The 23,124-nt window shown below is 33.3% G+C and overlaps 2 protein-coding genes across 2 annotated transcripts; both read left to right on the forward strand.

Annotated features, from left to right (window-relative positions):
* The first annotated feature begins 1,442 nt into the window (after positions 1-1,442).
* Positions 1,443-7,669, forward strand: LOH2 (LAG1 homolog 2). Its single transcript, XM_047309049.2, has 7 exons — positions 1,443-1,632; positions 1,767-1,898; positions 3,166-3,374; positions 4,066-4,221; positions 5,279-5,464; positions 5,553-5,731; positions 7,213-7,669. The coding sequence occupies exons 2-7, from the start codon at positions 1,782-1,784 to the stop codon at positions 7,227-7,229; spliced, it is 864 nt and encodes a 287-aa protein (XP_047165005.1). The 5' UTR covers positions 1,443-1,632; positions 1,767-1,781; the 3' UTR covers positions 7,230-7,669.
* A 14,085-nt stretch (positions 7,670-21,754) lies between these two features.
* LOC124834374 (ethylene-responsive transcription factor ERF109-like) lies at positions 21,755-22,710 on the forward strand. Its single transcript, XM_047309046.2, has one exon. The coding sequence runs from the start codon at positions 21,824-21,826 to the stop codon at positions 22,505-22,507; it is 684 nt and encodes a 227-aa protein (XP_047165002.1). The 5' UTR covers positions 21,755-21,823; the 3' UTR covers positions 22,508-22,710.
* The last annotated feature ends 414 nt before the right edge of the window (positions 22,711-23,124 follow it).

Here is a 23,124-nt window from a genome sequence, read left to right on the forward strand (position 1 = left end):
TATACTTTATTTTAATATATATTGCATTATATATATAATCAAAAATTGTTTTTTATCCATAATAGATTTGATTTTCATCATAATTAAGTTGTTATCAAGGATTAGAAATCATGGAGTGTTATGAGTCAATGAAGTTGGCTAAAAATCCATGATAAATTATTTTGCCACAAATACTTTTCCAGCACTTTAAACAAAAACAACTTGTATAACTAATAAGAGATCAAATTTTTTTAATTAAATTATTAACTAATATAATTTATTTAAAAAATAGTTAGTATATTTATAATTTTAAATATTTTTATATTACTATTGTTTATATATATACATAAGAAATAATCGTTATGTTTTACTATGCATTAGTCAAACTAACAATGTTTTAGTAGTCGTTATTTGGCTTATTAATTATTTTGTATCTTTCATTCCACTCAATTATGCAATTTTTCTTATCCAAATTATTCAATATAATATGAATAGAAAATAAAAAAAATGTGAACTTATGAAAAGAACCCACAATCCTAATAGTTGAAAATAGTGGTGACAAGTTGGTCACAAATGTACCAAAACAAAAGATAAAATTACACTTTGACATTCTAAAATAATAATATTTTAAATATATTTATATTATTTTTTAATTTAAAATTATAATACAAAAGAATGTATTTTTATGGAGAGTGTCAAACAAACTGTTTCCAAACGTTAATAACCGATATCCATTAAGAAGAACAGAGTTTCATTATTGACCAACTATTTATTCGAAATTCTAGTATACATAAAGGCTTATTTCTGATGAAGCTTTTGAGTACAAAGCCATGTGTTTCTTTCAATTAAAGAAATTCTTCGTTGAAAAGGAAGACTTTATTTCGAGCAGTGAATTTAGTTATTTATAGATAATTTGATAATATGTGATTGGATAGATTTAATAAATAAAAAATTTGAATAAAATACATTTTAACTTGACTTTAATATTATATTAAAATAACAAAATTTAATTATAATACGAGAAAAATATATCTATTTTTAATTGATATAACATTCCCAATCATAATGCATGTATCTAAAATCTAGTTTTGTTTCATCGAAATATTAGATTAACGTTTTAAAATCCCAAGTAAAATAAATGAGAAGAAACTGGTTAGAGAAATCAAAGAATAGAATATTGAAAGTTGAAAGAAATACAGAACTGCAATCAGATTCATATTCACGTGGGAGAAAAAAAGTTGGTAGTCTCTAAAAATTGCAGGACGAACAATTCATCGCCACGTGGGCTTATTACACGACCAAAGATGGGCCCGTCCAAAAATGAAATCAGATTAAATTAATTAATTAAATGAAAAGATTTCACGAGGTTGAACAGAAGTTGTAATAAATAAATAATATGCTAAATAAATAAATAGTAAGAAATGAATAAGTAAAGTGGGAGAAGAAGATTAAACGAAAGAAAAGAAAACAAAAGAAGAAAAAACAAACCCTCTAAGACATTTCTTTTGATTTGCATTTTTCCGTTTCAAGCTCTCTCTCTCCCTCCCTCTTTCGCACACACTTTCCCTCCGTCGTTTCGTTGGCTTCTTCCTCTGCGCGCATTTCCGCTTTCACAACTAACGAAGCCGCCAGCGAAGCCATCCTCGAAAGCAGGTGAGAAACCGATCTCATCGTGGCTATCGCTTCAATACATGAAAATTCTTGCGTTTCCTTTTAATGCTCTGAATGATCTCTGTCTGTGATGTTCTTGTTACTCATTCTCTCTACGCTTTCTTCTGAAACTGCAGCTGTTGTAATCCGCCATGGATTTCCTCTGGTCCGAGAATGCGACGCCGCACTCCTCGCACTTCTCCGCCGCGATCTATTTCGCCTTCGCCAGTTTCGCGGCCAGGTTCTTCCTTGACAGATTCGTTTTTCGTGTAAGTTCCTCTGTTTGCTTAGCGAATTTCTTGTTCCTTGCCGAATTGGATTCCTGTAGATGGCTTGTTTCTGTTTTGTTAGAGATTTAATTGAATAAAATAGAAGAAACGGCTAGTTCTGGTTTGTGCCTGTTTTATTGATTATCCTTTTTAGGGTTCCTTGAAAGAAACTGCTGAAGCCTTCGGTTTTATTAGTAATTTAGCACAACTTTTCTTTGAGTTGGTGGGTTTTGTTTTTATTTTTTTTTTTCTGTTTTCGGTTGCATTTAATCGGTATTTGTTTCCTGCAATTTGTTCAAATTGGTGAAGGATCTTTCAGTTGAGCTTCCATTGGTGTTAATTGCGCAATTGAAAATTAAGGCATCACTGTTCCTCTTATGGAAAATGTTCTAATGCAATGCTGCTCATTTGTGTTGAGTTAAATCTGTCTATTGGTATTCTTTTATCCTTCTTAATTATGTTGTTGGCCCTCTTTGGCAATTAAGAGTTATTCTTAGCTCATATATGGAAAAAATATATGATCTATACTTCCTATTGTGTTGGGACACCGATTGTATTGGGAGGTTTTCTACATTTCCAATTGATGAATGGACGGTATCATGTGTTATTACACAGTTGATTTTGTGTTACCTTCTGTTCCCTACCGTTACCACCACCATGCATTACTGTTGGTAGACATTACTTTCTAATCTTACTGGTGAAATTAGGATGCAAAAAAGGAAAAAGCGCTGTTGTTTGTAAAGGGTTATAGAAGAATATCGTCTTCTCAAAACATGTAGGAAATGACTTGGCCATTGTTGTTGTTCTAGTATCACAATTCCGTAAATCACAGAAATTTATCTTGTGTCTGGAAGGGATCTGTTTGCTAAATGTCACTTTGGTTTCTTTCACCTGTTGTGTTGGGAAGAAAGTACGATAGTGTGGTGCAATCTCAGTCCGGCTGAATGGGATGATAGGTTAAATATTTTCTGGCAAAGCACATCAGTAAGGATGATCAAAGACTTGTAATGCCTGAGCTTGAAATTTTTGTAAATTCTTAATTGTTCCACGAAGTTTTGTCAATCAGTTTAGTGATCTGTGGAAAAACATATTTTTTGGAAGCAACTATGACCCTATTACGGTTTAGAATAATTCCAAATCCTCTTATATCATATTCTTACTAATCCTCCCACTTACTAAATGAAAAATAAATATACAGTATCTTTTTGTGTTTTCAAAATTCATTTACCTTTTCCTTCGTATTTTTAAATACTGTTGTTGTCTACAGAGGTTGTCCATTAGGATGTTGACAAAGGGTAAAGCGCCATCACGTATTACTAAGGAAATGCAAGTAAAGATTGGAAAATGCTCAGAGTCAATGTGGAAGTTAACATATTATGCTGCTGTTGAAGCATTCATTCTTAAAATTACCTACAAGGAACCCTGGTTCAGTAATACGAAATTATACTTCAATGACTGGCCAAATCATGAGTTGAAGTAAGTATTTTATGTTGCATGATGAAAAAAACCAGTCTAGTCAGTAACAAATGGTTTTCCCACATTGAGTGGCCTGCATTTATCTTGTTGACCTGTTCTATTTGTGTTCATCAGGAAAACATTCTCATTGAACCTTGTACTCATCTTCAATTTTATTTGCTTTACATCTTAAATTTTCTCATATGGTTAAGATCATAACTCAATTCATAATTTACAAATCTAGGTTCACATTAAGACTGAGTAATAGTTTTCAGAAATTGACAGTTGGACCTTGGGCATTTTTGTTTTGTAAACTACTAAACACCTAAATGTAGTCTTTTTATTTTAGTTAATGGAGAACTAGGTGCATGACAGCAAATTTCAAGAGTTTCAAAGGAATATACACATATGTTTCTCACTTTGTCAAAAGACAATGCACATATCTATTTTATATGGTTTTATAGGCTAAGATTAATTTGTACCTTGCTTCTTTTAACTTGATGTCATCTTTTCTAACTTGCCACTTTTTGGTACAATTTTTTTTTTGGTACAATGCAACTTGCTATCTGGTTCTATAGACATAATTCAAATGGCGGGAATTTTAACTTTTAGGAAGTTGTTTATAAGATTATTGTACTTGTATGAGTTTTGTGGTAAATAGAAGTTGGCATATTAAAATTTATATTGCACCCTATTTTATGTCTTATCCCAGGAGTTCTCTGGTGTTGTACTACATGTGCCAGTGTGGGTTCTACATATATAGTATTGCTGCTATTCTGACATGGGAGACTAGAAGGAAGGATTTTTCGGTGATGTTTACCCACCATGTAATTACTGTTTTACTAATTGGGTGCTCATATCTAACGAGGTAAAATATCTTGATGTTTCCAGCAAGCCTTAATTTTATTTGCAGAATATCCAATACCTGTTTTACATAAACCTTAAATTTGGAATTTAGTTATTATTTGTTATTTTTTAAACAAGCATGAAAATTCTCACTCGTTGTCTCATTTCTAGAGTGTTTTTAACGTTTTGCATCTGTTATGAGTTTTAGACATTAATGTGTTTTGTTGCCCAAATAATATTCATAAACGTAGGTGGTGTTTTTAAAGCCAGTAAATTTTTAAGTCTCTGTTTCTAAATATGTTTCTACTTTCTATCTTTAACTAGTATAGTTTCTGGAAATTTCATTTTTTTTAATTTACTGCATGGAGATGGATGACCATTTAATCATGCTTGTTTTTTCCTGTGTAAAATAATTAGGTAATTATCTCACAAGGCCTTCTTAAATTTGTTGCATATGATAAAATTTCCATTATTATAAATAATATTTAAGAGCCTGTATTATTTCTCGAGGCTATGTTTGGATATCCTCTGTTGAGTGGAATGCAATAGGGTGGAACAAAAGGAAGTGGATGGGTGAAATGGTGGATTTAATCCCACAATCCCAAGTTGAAAGGGGAGAAAAAAAGGGATATTGGGTGGAATGGGGTTCATTCCACTGAGCTCCATTCCACTCTTTTCCATCAATGCAAACATACTTGAAACTTCTAGTCCTATATGTACCTTTTTAGAGCATTAATACTGGCCGATAGTTACATATTATGGTCTGTGGCATGTATTATGTAATTACCTAAGTAACTTGTATGCAATAAAACAATATCATGTCCGCACTTAAATAGATGTATGCCTTAGATTTGATTTGAGTCTCTGTAAATGCTTAAAACTGAGAAATGCTGGACAAGTATCTTTTTTCTACGATAGATTAGAATGTTCTTTCATGTCTGCTTTCTTCTTGTGACTTCAGACTTTTTTTAGGTTTTGTTATATTAGGTTGGGTAATTTAGATAATTGGAATTGCAAAACTGACACTAAAATCATAGATAGAAATTGTGAGAGATAACTTAGACTTGCTGCACTTACAGTTTTTTTAGGATTGGCTCCATAATCCTCGCCCTTCATGATGCAAGTGACGTGTTCATGGAAGCTGCCAAGGTTTTCAAGTATTCTGGAAGGGAGTTTGGTGCAAGTGTGTGTTTTGGATTCTTTGCAGTTTCTTGGCTCATATTGCGGCTAATTTTCTTTCCTTTTTGGGTTATTAAGGCAACTAGGTTTGTCTTTTTTATTTTTATCATATTTATTTGACTTTCTTTTGGTAGATGCTTATTTATTAATCTTATTTCTGTTTCCACTGTCCAGCATTGATCTTCAACAGTGCCTAAACCTGTCAGAAGGTTTTGACATGTTTCTCTACTACGTTTTTAATACAATGCTCATAATGCTACTCATCTTCCATATATACTGGTGGAAGCTCATATGTGCAATGATCTATAGACAGCTGAAAAATAGGGGAAAAGTTGGCGAGGATATAAGATCTGGTAAGCAGGTTTCATCGATACAGGGTATTATGAGTATTGTATTATTGTTTTGTTCTGGAACCAGTCCAGTGTTAGGATATGTGCCAATGAATTTTTTTCATATTATCTTGCACTGAATCGTTTTTTGGTATTATTTTTCCTGGAGTACAATATAAAATGTTACTTTTGAGTAGAATGTTTTGCAATTCCTGTATCTTCTGGGATGCCAATAGCCTCTTACCCAAAATTTGGTGGTTCAGATTTCAGAAGAAAGTATACCCAAATATATTGTTGACTTGTTTTAGATATTATAATGTGTGACCATGGATCAATGACACGGGTAGAGTTGAAGTGCTAATTTATGAACATTCCTGTTTTATATCCCCTCCCACCCAACTTAACTCTGATTATAATTTTTTTTCTTGTTAAGAAGTGAATTTTAAGCTTAATTCAATCTCACAAAACTGATTTGTAAGGTGAGGCTTGCACACTTATAAATTATAAATTGGTCTTATTTTTAGTCAATGTGGAACATTCAACACACTCCTCTCACGTCAAGTTATATACATCTCGAGTGCGAGACTAGACATTAATGAGTGTTTTGATAGCGGGTGAAACATATGTCCAACAACACAAATCTCACTAGGATAGACTCTAACCCGATTTTGATATCATTTTTTTTCTTGTTAAGAAGTGAATTTTAAGCTTAATTCAATCTCACAAAACTGATTTGTAAGGTGAGGCTTGCACACTTATAAATTATAAATTGGTCTTATTTTTAGTCAATGTGGGACTTTCAACACACTCCTCTCACGTCAAGTTATATACATCTCGAGTGCGAGACTAGACATTAATGAGTGTTTTGATAGCGGGTGAAACATATGTCCAACAACACAAATCTCACTAGGATAGACTCTAACCCGATTTTGATACCATGTTAAAAAGTGGACTTTAAGCCTAATTCAACTTTACAAACTGGCTTGTAAAGTAAGGTTTACACCTACTTATATACTTTAAATTGACCTTAACTCTAGTCCATGTGAGACTTCCAACACACCTTTCTCATGCTGAGGTTTATACATCTCGAGCATGAGACTAGACACTAATGGATGGTTCAATAGCGGCCCAATAGCGGGTGTAATGATATGTCCAACAAATTTTGTTATGATAGGTTCTAACCTGACTTTAATACCATATTAAGAGATAAACTTTAAGTCTAATTCAACTCTATAAAATCAATTTGGAAGGTGAGGTTTGCACTCACTTATATACTATAAATTGGTCTTATTTTTAGTCAATGTGAAACTTCCAACCTCTCTTAAATCACTAATTTTATTCAGTTAAATCATGATATATGTTAATAGCTACTATTAATATCACTACTGTATCTGGTTGCAACCAATTTTTTGCATCTACGCAGATCCTTACTTTAGTCATCATCATGGGTAAATACGTACTTTATTTTTACTGAAGGAGTTTTCTTTTTCCATTTTTTTTTGCAGATTCAGACGATGATTGAGTTTGGATAGACGAAGGGTTTTGTTGAGTTTTCTTTGTTCCCGATGATTGGTGATAGCTGCTTTTGACTTGTCTATAGATTTTTAGGAGTTCAGTTGGTTAAAACAACCAATGGAGGAGGGAATCTGAAGTTGCGTTAGTTTCAAAATTTTCACCGATTTACGAGTAAAAAGGGAGTAGGCAACCGTCAAAGCATATTTTGATTCTTATATTTTTGCTGTATAAATGATAGGCATTCCTGTATAATTGTTTTTCTAAACCAACCCGTTTAGGTAACTAGGAGTTGAATGATAATTAGCTTATAAAGAATATGAAGGAGAAAGAAACTTATAGTCATTCTGCTTTTGAACGCTTTGTAGCCATAGGCCGCACACTGGTGCACTGTACTGTTTTGACTGCGCATGTTTGATTTAATTTGTTTTAGTTTTCTTGTCTTTTTAATAAGTTTTTTGAAAAATAAACATCTTTTTTTCTTTTAAGCCTAACTAAATATGCTATAATTCTGAACCTGCCTTTTTGTCTTGATGTGGTTTTATTGTTAATTTCATTGTTCCCAGATGTTCAGATTAACAGACTCCCACCTCCTCCCTAACACAAAAGTGTTGTGTTATTATATTTTTAGTGTGGACGTGTTGATAAATTTCAATCATATTTACAACTTTTAATACGGTCTGTTGTTTCTTCATAAAAAACTGAAGGTTAGAATTGAAGTAGTATATTTAAATTTACCAAGTAAACAAGGAATTCGAAACTGAAGTATGAGTTTATACGCTAAATGAACGCTCTTGCTTTGGTTCCTGATTTTTTTTTTCTTCTCATTTATACTTAGTCGATGTTCCTATTTATTATATTTACTTATATCAAAGCCGCGTCACTGTCTCACTAGTGCATGGAAATGATCCCCTGAGGATGCCAGATTTTCCAAATCACTTATTGCATATTCCGCAAGAGTTTCCTCCCTTGAACGTTTCTGATCCCCACCCTATCAACTGGTTTACTATCTATCTATTTATCTATCTTCATCCAAACTTAGAAACTGCATTCAATTCTTTTTTGAGCATATGACTCATGAGGTTTGACTAATAATCAAATTATTATAATAGAGTACACCAATCACTTTTGGTTTACAAGCAAGTACATCACCCCTAATATTCAAATTATTATAATAGAGCACACCAATCACTTTTGGTTTACAAGCAAGTACATCATTCACACCTAGTTTACAAGCAAATATGAGAACCATTATTGGTTCTTACCAGTACATTAACCACTCTTGGTTTAAATATTATTAATTATTAAGAACTCTCAATATATACAAAATACTCTTAGAAAGAACACAATTAAAGCTTACTAGATTAACTTCACAATGTGAAAAATTACAAAGGCTACTACTCACCCATAAAGAACATTATACAATTTGTATATGCTTGAAAGTATTGTATATAACACTTATGTATTCTTCATCTTCCTCTTGAGCTCTTTATATAAATTTGTCAATTAGACTTTTGTAGTTTTATGTTTGTTAATTCTTAACTTTGCTTGATCTTTACTTTGTCTTCAATGCGAATCTCCAATCTTGTTTATCTTGATATGATATGATTATTCAATGCACTTTTTCATTTGTTCTATTATGAAAATAATTCAATAATATTTACAAATTTGATAATTAATAATCACAGTAAAACACAATCACATGGATTCATTTGTTTTCTTAAAAAGAAAATTATAAAATCATTGTGATGGAAAACTCCTAGCCAAGAGTCCTATCATAATAAGCATGACCAAGATTTTGCAAGGTGAAGCCAAACTCTTCTTCACTTGGGCCATCATGGAGAATGAAGAATAATTTAGGCAATGTATTTCAACTAAGTAATGTAGGTTTGTTTAAGACTTGTATTAAGGCCTAATAATTGTAGGTTTTTTCCTTAGTTGAACATCCAAACCATGTGAAAAGTATGTGTCATGTGTCATGCTTCCATTTAAGAGGATTTTTCTTTAGTAGTGGTCATATGACACTCTAAGGATGGAGAGGATTTTGCTTTATGAGTGGCCACATGTCCTTCCCTCATTGGAGAAGATTTGTAGACACTTGTACACTTCTTAGAGGGTCGTTATTGTCAACCAAGAGATGCTTTGTAGGGTTAGCATGCAAAGTTTTGGTTTTTAGGGTTTTAGGATGTTAAGACAAGATCGTCTATAAGACTGAACTATCTAAACGTCCATATATCATTTTGAAGTTTAACAAACAACAATAAATGAAATGAGCATATGATAGTGTCATCATTAGAAAACCAATACAACTAAAATGTAAATGATTTATGAAAAAGCCTTCGGAAATCTAAATACCTTAAGAAAAACTTTAGTAAAAACACCATTGTAAGAACAGACGCACCATCAAACGATTTTCCTATTAAATGCGTTAATGATGGTATTGTTGAATGCAACTAGTGTTATACATTGCAAAGCAATGATAAAAAAACTCTCAACATGTCCTGATAGATAAATGTGTCAAAAGTTGTTTTTGGAAAGTAAGCTAATAGTTTTAAACGATGATCCAAAAACTTGTGTTGAAAGACACCTTGCTAAACGCGGTTTTGAAAAAAAAAAAGATAACATAGAGAAGCGTTTACATAGGCTAGACAATACCATGTGTCAAACGATCTCCTTCATCCAATGATGAAATCTTCAGCGACTACTTGGTATCTTAGTGAAAAGCTTAAACGATCAAATCCTACCTAAACGATAGAAAACATGAAAAACACTTTGTTGTGTTGATCATGCATTAAATGCAATTAAATGCACACCGTTTAAAAACAACAAAAGTGATAAGAAAAAAGGACATATATGCCTACATGAATATCAATTATACTCTAATCAGATTACCTATATCAAGTATCCATCTGCTCCATCCTATACAAATTTGAAGTAGATATTAAAGATAAACTAGACATTCACGAAATGTTATCTCTATCAAAATTCGTGCTAGAAAGTTCATACAACCTACTATAAATAAAGAACTAAGAAAACATGCATGCTCTAACAAGTTGACTTTAATCAATAGCTGCTACCTATGACAAGGATAAGAATATCTAAAGATCAAAGCAACGTACTATCTAACGGACATTTTCTTAAAGCCTATATGTTGAAGAATGTCAAAGAAAAGAGCAAGAGATTAAGCACACGGATATGAAAGGGAATATTTGTGAAGAAAAGAAAAGCTCAAAAGAAAAAGGAAATGCTCTCAAGTTTCATAGAATCATAAGCTTATGTTTGTAAGATGAGAGAAAATTCTGAGAGTCTATTAGATTGAAATGTATTATATACACATCCTCTCTATGAGAGTAACGGTCTAAAGGACGTGTATAAAATATGTTTGATTGTAAATTCTGAAGAGAATTAAAACACTTTACATTTAACTAGGTAGGGTTAAATGGTAGCTAGGCGGGTTTGTCTAGTGGAAACCAAGTGGAAGAAACTCAGCAAGACAGTGTATCGGAAAGATACCGGGAGTGTCTAGGGATACCAGGAGTGAGTGAAACTCGGTTCTAGTCAGAGTAACGAGGTTACTTGGAGTGACTAGGTGATACTTAGAAGAGACTGCATGTAGCTTGGTGGAACGAACTAATATAAAAATAATTATGTGTTTATTGCTTTAATATTACTAAATGCTCCTTTTACAAACTCTATAGTTGCACACTTTCTTAACCACTAGTCATCAAACATTATTTTCAGTAAGAGCTGGTTTTATCAAACGTTCCAGCTAATTCATTTAAATGATTGAAAAATATTTGTTTGAAAACTTATAGTTTGAACAACACCTTCAAGTAAAGCATTTAACAACTTATAAAAAAAATCTTTTGATTCTTGGTAAGTATGTTAAACTATCTTCTTTGCGAAAAGTTTTCTTATAACACTATTTAATCTCCCTTCTAGTGTTTTCCAGGTACTTCAGTTTGTATAAGAGTTAACCTTGTGGGATTACTTCTTAACAGGACTCGAGGAAACGATCCTGAGAATGAAAAACGAAGGCTACGCCGTCAACCGCCCTTCTCTATTCAAAGAAGAGAAGTTCAATTACTAGAAACAAAGAATGATGTGATTTCATATTACGAATTGCTTTCATATTCATCAAAACTATCTAATACACACAAACTTTTGCAAAAGCAAAGTAAAGAGCTATTAGAAGATAACAGTGCACTAAAAGAAGAAGTAACATCATCCAAGGATGATGTGAAATCTCTACAACAAAATGTTAGCAGCCTTAGAGAAAAGCTAACTATTTCTGAAAAATAAAAATAGAAAATCCATTTCAAAATAAGAAACTTGTAGAGCACGCATCTATAGCTGAAAATGCTTAACACATCGAGTATCTCAAGCATGAGAATAACACTCTTACTAAAGTGTTAAATAAAACACTTGAAGGGAGTGATCGAATAAGAGATCTACTAAAAATAGTAAACATTCCTATGATAAGAGATCTACTAAAAATAGTAAACATTCCTATGATAAAAGAGACCTAGGATTCAACAAAAGTAATACAAACTGAATTGACAAAATCAATTATATTAAATTTGTTAGATTGTCTAGTGATACATCAACTCTTGGAAGAAGAAGATGCGTACAACTAACAAACAAGGACCCAATACAACATGGGAAGCTAAGAGCAAAATAACTTCTCTTGGAGATCTGCTTAATGACATAAAAGAAAACCATGTCATGATATTTGGACAGTGGTTGCTCACGACACATGACAAGATGAAGATGTATGTTCCTAAACCTGAGAAGCAAGAAGGGAGGATCAATCACCTTTGGAGGAAACCAAAAAGGAAAAATCATCGGAATTGGAAAGATAGGTACAAACCTCTCCCCATTTATCGATAATGTTTTATTAGTTAATGGCCTAAAACATAATCTACTAAGCATAAGTCAATTATGTGACAGTGGATATAATGTTATTTTTGAAAAAGACTAATATAAAGTCTTAGATGATAAGGGTCCATTAGTATTTAGTGCAAAATAGACAAGACAACTTGTACAAAATAAATCTAAATAAATTACCATCTCAGTTTTTCCTGTTTAGTATCTATGAAAGATAAGGCAATATCATGACATAACAAGTGTGGACGTGCAAGTAGGAGATTAACTCTATTTTAATCATCTAATTTTAATTTTGATTTTTCCTTACTTAACTATCACTTTTGTTCCAATATTTTTTTATTGGTATTTCTATTTTGGAACTTAAACGGACCAACTAAACCAGTTTGACAATGTTTATTCAATATGGCATTGTTTAAGTTAGCTTTACATTTACTTTCTAAAAAAAAATAGTCAGAGTGGATATATTTGTGTTTTTATTTGTCTTTTTCTATTTTCTTAAATAAATTTATGTCTAGACTTTCATATCTAAACTAATATTCTATAGTTCATCGTGTCATTCCATAAAATTTTATTAAAATAAAAAATTAAAGAAAATAATGCAAGACATGATAAACCATACCAAATTCGTGTTAAAAAATAGATCTTATTAAACATAAACAAATTATATTTATTGTGAAAAAAATATAAAAAACATATAAATGAAATATTAAACCACTTAAACTGATATTTATAAACAAAAGTCAAATTAATTAACTTATTAACATTATAATTTTCTTTATCTAAGATATGGTTTCTCTATTTTCCTTTCACCGAAACAATGATAAAAAAGAAAATTTTAATTTGACTTTTACTCAGTTTTTTGTTACAATTTTTTTTATAGTTTTCCTATTTCTTACAACTTTTAAAATTGGGTTATTCTTCGCTCTCATTGTTTTTCTCTTATTTGATTTCGGGTTTGCTCTTTGTGATATATTATATCTTTTTATGTTAGAATTCAAATTAGGAATCGATTTGAATCTTGCGTTGGTAACTAAATTCGAATTGGATGAAGATGTTTTAGTTTTAATTTGTATAGTCATTTTAGTTGATTATTGAATCGATTGATTGTTCAAAATTGGATTTGAATCTATAGAGTTATAATAAAAGGATGATGATTTTTGAAAATGTGGATTGAAATGTTTTGATTCTTTTGATTTTAAGTTTGGATCTATGTTTTATTTTCTTCAATTATTTTATGTTTTTATTAAGATATATGTAAATATATTTTGTTATTGTATTTATTCCAAGTCAGTAAATGAGATTAATTAAGGAAAATATTCTTTTATAGTATCAGATTTTTAGAGCAATTACATTTATTCTTCTTCATTCTCCTTCATCTATTTTTTTTTCTTCTTATTGTCATGACGGGACAACATGAGTTCTTTCCAACTGGCTCTTGCAGTTTCCAATATATGGAATCATATCTCCATCACTCTTGAAATGGAGAATGTCCAATACTCTACATGGGCGAAACTTTTTAAAATTACCACACGTTCTCATAACATCCTTCATCACATTATTCCTCCTACCAATGACAAAGAGTAGGTACCTCTGACTGAGGATAAAAAGGAATTATGGTCGACTCTTGATGCTAAGGTTCTTTCCTAGATTTATGCAACCATCTCCAATGACCTGATGCATGCAATTATTGAACCCAATGTCATGGCCATGGATGCTTGGAATAGGTTGAGAGATATTTTCCAAGACAATAAGCATTCCCGTGTGTTAGCTCTTGAGGCCGAAATCTCTCTAATACTAAGATGGAGAATTTTCCGAATGCTTCGGCATATTGTCAACGTCTTAAGTCCCTCACTGATCAGTTGAAAAATGTTGGAGTACAGTGTCAGAGAGTCACCTTGTCATTCAACTTATTTCGGGCTTCACAAGTGCATATCGCGGTGTAGGGACAATGACTTGACGAAGTGATCCCCTACCTCTAGTTTATCAGGTTCGGTCGATGCTCATACTTGAGGAAGCCGAATTGGCAAAGGAGGTTTCCCCGACTGCAACAAGCTCGAAGTCGGCAATGGTGGCTGCATCCCAATCCGTTTATGACTCAAATTCCTCACATTTGGATCAGCTACACCACCAGTAGCACCGTGGGAAGTCGTCTGGATATCGCAAGAATTTTGGAAATAAATTCGAAGGCGGTGGTCGTGCGTTTGATGGTGGAAAATTCGACTGTGCAGGAGGCGATAGTGGTCTGCAACAGTCTAATGGGAGTCTACAACAACAATCATAGTGGGGGTCTTCACCTTGGTTGACTTGCCTACCTTGGGGTTGGATGCCTTAATAGGTTCTTTCATGCCCATATCCAAACCAAGGGTGGGCACGGGGTCCAACACTATAGAGACAACAACAACCGTTTGCGTTCTTGGGTTACGACCACAACAAGCTTACATGGCCTCTCAGAGTGGAGAGTCCACTTCTTATGTTCCTACAAATATTGAAGCGGATGCATATGACATCTTCCAATGATAATCTCTCATGGTACATGGCACCAGAGCAACCTCTCATATGACATCTTCTAATGGTAATCTCTCGTTTTATTTTAATTTGAGCAACTAACATGGCATTATTATTTGAAGTGGTCATACTATCCCAATTCATGGTTATGGTCATACAAACTTGTCTTCCCTTAATCCTCCGCCATCTCTCACAAATGTTTTACATGCTCCCAAAGTTATCAAAAATCTTATTTTGTTTAGAAAATTCAATATTGATAACTCTATGACTGTGGAATTTGATCCTCTTGGTTGTTTTGTGAAGGATTTTTAGATGGGGATGCCAATAATGAGATGTGATAGCCAGAGTGATCTTTACCTTCTTAATACTCTTATCAAATATCAAACTTTTCCTTCAACCTTTGCCGCCATTTCTCCTAAGCTTTGGCGTGATCGGTTGGTCATCGGGTTCTCCTATTTTAGATGTTCTTAGGAAAATAAAAGCATTGCTTATTCTTTCTAGTTCTAGTCTTTGTCAATCTTGTGTTTTTGGAAAACATATTAAGTTGTCATTTGTTTCCTCTTCTAGAAGTACGTCTATGCCTTTCGATATTATTTATAGTGATATTTAGACATCTCCTATTTTGAGTTCAATGGGACATCGATATTATGTTTTATTTTTGGATGATTATTATAATTATTTGTGGACTTTTCCGTTGACTAGAAAGTCTGATGAATTTGAGAAATTCTTAGCTTTTCGTGCTCACATTCTCACTCAATTTGAACGTCATATAAAAAATTTCCAATGTGATAATGGGAGGGAGTTTGACATGGACATTTTTGGGACTTGTGTAAAATTAATGTTCTGTCTTTCTTGCTCCCACACCTCACCTTAAAATGGGAAAGCCGAATGGAAAATTTAGACTATCATTAATATGTCTCGTACTCTTCTTGTTCATGCCTCTCTTCCTTCTTCCTTTTGGCATCATGCATTACAAATGACTACCTATCTTCTTAATATTCTTCCAAGTAAGGTTTTGGGAAACACTTCTCCTCTTCAAATTCTATACCAACGAGATCCCTCATATTCTCACATTAGGGTGTTTGTGTGTCTATGTTATCCTCTCTTTCCATCCACCACAATCAATAAATTACAACCTCGATCTACACCATGTGTGTTTTTGGGTTACCCTTCGCATGATCGTGGCTACAAGTGTTATGATTTATCTTCTAGTAAGATTACAATTTGTCGTTACATCTTATTTGATGAACATGTTTTCCCATTTCAAAAATTGCATTCCCGATCTTCTACTTCTTATGATTTCTAGTGTGATGATATGAGTGCCTATACAATGCATCACCTTTACAATCCATCTCCAAATGTTTCTACTCCTCCCATGGACCAACCTGAAACACAAACTCACCTTCATATTGGCCCAAATCCCATGAGCCCAGACACTGCTAGCCCACATCTCCCTTCAAGCCCACCCACCTCTTATTCCCTTAGCTCAGCCTCTTCTTTTATCTCCACACCAGCAGACTAAATAGTACATTCCCCTCATATTCCTATCCAACTGCCCCGTATGGTTACAAGAAGCCAAATGGGCATTTTAAAGCCAAACAAGAAATATGATAATGAACATGGCATAGCCACTCCAGTTATTCGGTCTCCATTACCTCGTAACCTAGTTGCAACTCTTCGTGATCCCAATTAGAAAATTGCCATGGATGATGAATATCATGCTCTAATTAAAAATAAGACATGGGAGTTGGTGCTTTTCCACCTATTATTCGCTCTATGTGGATTTTTATTCATAAAGAGAAATCTAATGGTGTGTTTGAGCGTCATAAAGCTCGTCTTATAGGTAATGACAAAACTCAGTAGGTTGACATTAATTGTGGAGAAACTTTTAGCCTAGTAGTGAAATCGGCTATGATTTGCATCGTTCTTTCTATATCTCTTTCAAAGGCGTGCCCATTCATCACTTGGATGTCAAAAATGTTTTTCTTCATAGTGAGCTACAAGAAACAACTTATATGCATCAACCATCGGGGTATCGTGACCGTACTCATCCGGATTATGTGTGTCGTTTGGATAATTCATTATATGGGCTTAAACAAGCACCTCGTGCTTGGTATAAGCGATTTGTTGATTATGTATTGTCTCTTGATTTCTCAAATAACAAATGTGATCACTCATTATTTATTTATCGAAAGGGTTCGCACATGGCTTGCATTTTGTTTTATGTTGATGACATTATACATAGTGCCTCTTCTTATGCCCTCCGATTAAATATTATGAACCTTTTGAGATAGAAATTTACTATGAAGGACCTTGGTCCTTTGAACTATTTTCTTGTCATTGTAGTGACCTAACATAAGGGTGATAAGTTCCTTTCACAACACAAATGTGTCAAAAAAATTATTGGTTCGGCAAATATGTCTTCTTACAAGTCGTCTCCAACGCCGGTTACCAATGCTAAAGTGGGTACTAGTTCTAGCGCACCTTATGAGGATCACACTCTTTATAGGAACTTTTAGCCTAGTAGGAAACCGGCTATGATTTGCATCGTTCTTTCTATATATCTTTCAAAGGCCTAGCCCATTCGTCAGTTGGATGTCAAAAATGTTTTTCTTCATAGAAAGCTACAAGAAACAATTTATATGCATCAACCATTGGGGTACTATGGAGAAACTTTTAGCCTAGTAGTGAAACCGGCTATGATTTGCATCGTTCTTTATATATCTCTTTCAAAGGACTGGCCCATTCATTAGTTGGATGTCAAAAATGTTTTTCTTCATATTAAGCTATAAGAAACAATTTATATGCATCAACCATTGGGGTATCGTGACCGTACTCATTCGGATTATGTGTGTCGTTTGGGTAAGTCATTATATGGGCTTAAACAAACACCTTGTACTTGGTATAAGCGATTTGTTGATTATGTCTTGTCTCTTGATTTCTCAAATAACAAATGTGATCACTCATTATTTATTTATCGAAAGGGTTTGCACATGGCGTGCATTTTGTTTTATGTTGATGACATTATACATAGTGCCTCTTCTTATGCTCTCCGATTAAATATTATGAACCTTTTGAGCTAGAAATTTACTATGAAGGACCTTGGTCCTTTGAACTATTTTCTTGTCATTATAGTGACCTAACATAAGGGTGATATGTTCCTTTCACAACACAAATGTGTCGAAAAAATTATTGGTTGGGCAAATATGTCTTCTTACAAGTCGTCTCCAACACCGTTTGATACCAACGCTTAGGTGGGTACTAGTTCTAGCGCACCTTATGAAGATCACACTCTTTATAGGAACTTTTAGCCTAGTTGTGAAACCGGCTATGATTTGTATCGTGCTTTCTATATATCTTTCAAAGGCCTAGCCCATTCATAAGTTGGATGTCAAAAATGTTTTTCTTCATAGTAAGCTACAAGAAACAATTTATATGCATCAATCATTGGGGTACTGTGGAGAAACTTTTAGCCTAGTAGTTAAATCGGCTATGATTTGCATCGTTCTTTATATATCTTTTTCAAAGGCATGGCCCATTCATTCGTTGGATGTCAAAAATGTTTTTCTTCATATTAAGTTATAAGAAACAATTTATATGCATCAACCATTGGGGTATCGTGACCGTACTCATCCGGATTATGTGTGTCGTTTGGGTAAGTTATTATATGGGCTTAAACAAGCACCTCGTGCTTGGTATAAGCAATTTGTTGATTATGTCGTCTCTTGATTTCTCAAATAACAAATGTGATCACTCATTATTTATTTATCGAAAGGGTTCGCACATGGCTTGCATTTTGTTTTATGTAGATGACATTATACATAGTGCCTCTTCTTGTGCTCTCCGATTAAATATTATGAACCTTTTGAGCTAGAAATTTACTATGAAGGACCTTGGTCCTTTGAACTATTTTCTTGTCATTGTAGTGACCTAACATAAGGGTGATATGTTCCTTTCACAACGCAAATGTGTCGAAAAAAATTATTGGTTGGGCAAATATGTCTTCTTACAAGTCGTCTCCAACGCCGGTTGACACCAACGCTAAGATGGGTACTTGTTCTAGCGCAACTTATGAGGATCACACTCTTTATTGGAGTCTTGTTGGGGCTCTACAATATCTCACTTTCACCGGATCAGATATCTCTTATGTGGTGCAACAGACATGCTTATATATGCATGATCCGAGGGTTGACCATATGTAAGCTCTTAAATTGTTATCCGGTATTTATAAGGTACACTTGATCTTGGTCTTCATCTCAATTTATTTTCGACCTCATCTCTTGTTTCTAATAGTGGTGTTGATTGGGGTGGGTGCCTTGATAAGAGACGTTCTACCTCGACTTATTGTGTGTTTTTGGGTGACAACTTGGTGTCATGGTCCTTTAAGCGCCAATACACTCTCTCGGTCTAGTGCAGAGGTCGAGTATATGGGTGTTTCTAATGTGGTCTTTGAGTAGTGTTGACTTCAAAATTTGTTATTACAATTGCATTGTTCGGTTACCAAGGTTACTATTGTGTATTGTGACAATATTAGTACTATTTATTTGTTGGGCAATCCGGTGCAACATCAACTTACCAAACATATTGAGATGGACATACATTTTTGTACGGGAAAAGGTTGCACGTGGTTAGGTTCATGTTCTTCATGTGTCTTCACGATATCAGATCGCAAACGTCTTTACTAAGGAATTTCTTCGTGTGTTGTTTAATGATTTTAGAGATAGTCTCAGTATCCGTCGTCCTCCTACTTTGACTGTGGGAGTATGTTAAAATATATTTAAATATATTTTGTTATTGTATTTTAGATAAACATATATTTAGTTTATAATTAGTTTTCTAAATATATGTTATCTAATTAATTTCCTAATATTATTCTATTTATTTTACGTCAATAAATAAGATTAATTGAGGAAAATATTCTTTTACTTTTTAATCCTTAAACCCAAATTTAATTTTCTATATGAAAAATAATAAAGATCGAATACAATATATGATAATTATGCTCTATATTACAAAATTTAAATAATCTCAATATCTTTTATTTATGAGTATAAAAATTATTGATAAAAAATGAACATGATTTCGATTTAAAGAAAAACTAGTATAAAAAGCATCAAGTAAGCGTAAATGTCTACACTTTAATATTTTTGAATTAAATATTGTTAAACCGGAAGTAAATAAATAAAGATTGTTTTTGTAAAATAAAATTTACAGAAATATGTTGGCAATACGTAAATTCAAAATTGCATCTGATTCAAAATTATCTTCATCAAATGTTGGTCTTACGAAAACTTATTGATTGTACTTTTTCAAGTTAATATAAGTACTTTTATCAAACACGGATTTAGCAAAAAATTTAAAAAATATTAAATATATCATCTCATATGTTTTGTATACTTTCACATGTCATAATATAGATCATGTTAACCAATGAACTTTATATATTTTGTTAGATATATACAAAATTTCATTTAGTAACTGCTATAAATTTTTTGTAATCTATTTGCTCTACATAATAGATCCATATGCTAGAAAAAAAAAACATATTAGTTAAACTGACACTAATAAATTATTAGCATTAGATTTGTGTCAATCTTTGCATAAGTTAAACCAATACTACATGTTAAAACACAAAGTCAATACTATTCATCCCTTAGTGTTGACTTTCTAAGTTTTCTATGTAAAACTTAATTAAAATAATCATGTGGATTTACTTGTTAGATCGGGTGAAATAACTCATATATATGAACTAAACTTTCTTAGATAAATAAGAATTGTTTTTTCAAGTATTTATTAATTAACATTTTTACACCAAACATCTAAAAAAACCTTAAATGAAATTGACGTGTGAAAAAAATAATTGATAACCGAAGTACATTTTACTTAATATTTATTAATTATATTTATTTTATCTTTCACTATAATATTTGATTGATTAATAAAGGTGGATTAATGAAACGTGATGAATTTTGACATAAATTCGGCTTAACTAAATATTAATACACTTATAGATTTAGATATTTACAATTTAATTATTATTATATTAGTTTTTATTTATTATGTATTAAAAAATTTAGATTTTTAATTAAATTTTTTCATTTTTTTAATAAGTTGACGTGGTTATTGTTTTTTGTGTCATCTTCAATAATTGTCTTTTTATATGTAAGATTTTTTAGTTAATATAAAATATACGATAATTAATGTAAAATGATACGTAAATTTTATTATTTTCACTAAAAATAATATAAATCACATGTTATATTATATTAATTATAATATTATTTTATATTAATTATAAAGTCTCAAATTTTCAAAATATTTAAGAAAGGTAAACATGATATAAAAACAGGATAACAGTTATATTATTCAATTTATGAAAAAATTAAATTTAATATAAAAATTAAATACATAAATAATTAATAGAAACTTAATTAAAAATAGTAAAATTTATGAAAATGTTAAATTTAATGGAACCTACAAATGTGGTGGGATGCACAAGAAACTGTGTATATATATTGTATTGTATTTGCAATCGTTTATAGTTAAATTGATTAATAAAATAGTATGTGTGATATTTAAAATAGAAAAACTATGTAATATTTTGATGAAGTAGTTAAAGAAATATTATAAGGAAATTTAGAATTATTGATGGAGTACAATGATATTTTATTAATTAAAGGATAAGTTAAATGAAAATAAGAAAGAATGTGTAAAATAGTGATGGTTTGCGTTGACGGTCAATATTAAATAACATGACAAAGTTTGACATCCGTAGTAGTCCGTCCAGTTGCACCCAGCTAATGGTTTGCGAAAGAACAGGTCAAACCAATTTAAAGCAGTGAGTGAAGTGAAATCTCCCATTTCCTTCGTCCCAGACATTTTCTGTTGCTCAATCACTTCACATTGCTACTTTTCCCAATCCCACGCGACACCTTTCACCGTGGCAATCCATCACCACTCACAACCCTCCTACGTCACCCTCAAAATCTTATCTGTCACGTTTCTGGTATACACACGTGATCAAAAATCAATATCACTAACATGCGTGTGAAAACGGTGTTGACAACTGGCTTTAGCTGCCACGTCACCCCCAAACCGTATATAAGCAAACCCGTCCTCTCACTTCCTGCAGTTCGAAAAATCCTTTGACGCGCCAAACACAGAGACCACCGGCACCCTCCATTTGACTCTCTTCAACTGCTTTCGACTCCCATGTCTTCCTCTTCCTCCTTCTCCCCCGCCACTCTCACCCCTGAGCAAGAACTCTCCGTCATCGTCGCCGCTCTCACCAACGTCGTCGCCGGCTCCACTTCCTCCGACGTCGTCTCCCTCCCGGACTTCCGCCTCCCCAACGCCTCTCAGCCTCTCGCCGGAAACACCTTCTCGCCGCCCACTATGGACACGTGTCGCGAGTGCAACATCGCTGGCTGTTTGGGCTGCAATTTCTTCCCCGAGGAGAAAAAGAAACAGAAGAGGGTCAAGAAGAAATACAGAGGCGTGAGGCAGAGGCCATGGGGTAAGTGGGCGGCCGAGATTCGAGACCCACGCCGTGCGGCACGGGTCTGGCTGGGAACTTTCAACACGGCCGAGGATGCTGCCCGGGCCTACGACAAGGCCGCCATCGAGTTCCGCGGCCCACGGGCCAAGCTCAATTTTCCCTTAGTGGATGAGTCCTTAAGCATGCAGCAGAGCAAGCCAGAGAGGGTTGCAGCTGAAGAACAAATAAAGAACGAGAATCTCAACCAGAGCATGGAAATGGAGACGCTGGAATTCGGAAACAAAGATACTGAATTCTGGGACAGGATTGGCGAAGCTGATTTTCATCAGCTGATGATGCTGATGGATTTCACTGGAGATTCTTCCGACTCTGCCACCGGGAACACTCTTAGTTCCTGACGACTTCCATCGTTTCAGTTAATTAAGAAAAATTACTAGTTTTGGTAGTGTGTGTTTAAAAATTAGTACAACTCGGATAAGTCAGATTATTTGTTAATTACCATTTAGCTAGCTCCACTACGTATATTTCTGTATATCTTTCTTCCGCTAGATTTTACGGAGGAAGCTTCAAAGTACAAACAAATCGAGGGGTTCCTTTTCTATATTTTATTTCATTAACAACTCTTTTTTCACCTTCTTTTCTTTCTAGCGTATTACCATCTATTGTAGCTAGTTTCGAGAACACTTAGTATGTTAACTCGTGTCACTTTCAATTTGAAAGTTTTTGTTATGGGTTTCGGATAACAACGTTGAATTCATCAAAGTAAAAAAAGGAGAAGTTTGTCTTCATTATGTGTTGTTTTTTAGTGTCACAACTGACAGTGTCGTGAATGGGTAAGGATATTCTAACAATAACTGATGTTGGCTGCACTGGAACACATTCAGTTATGTGTTTGGGTAATGAAAAATTTTGGGGGCAAAAGTCTGAGGTGGAGCCCAGCGTGCATACCTAGGATGTTAGATGTTGTCGTGTGATGCGCACTGGGACAGTGCCGATGATTCTCTTACCAAGTCCT

The sequence above is a fragment of the Vigna umbellata genome, chromosome 1 (assembly GCF_029865625.1).
Source record: "Vigna umbellata cultivar VRB3 chromosome 1, Vumbellata_1.0, whole genome shotgun sequence".
Taxonomy (NCBI): domain Eukaryota; kingdom Viridiplantae; phylum Streptophyta; class Magnoliopsida; order Fabales; family Fabaceae; genus Vigna; species Vigna umbellata.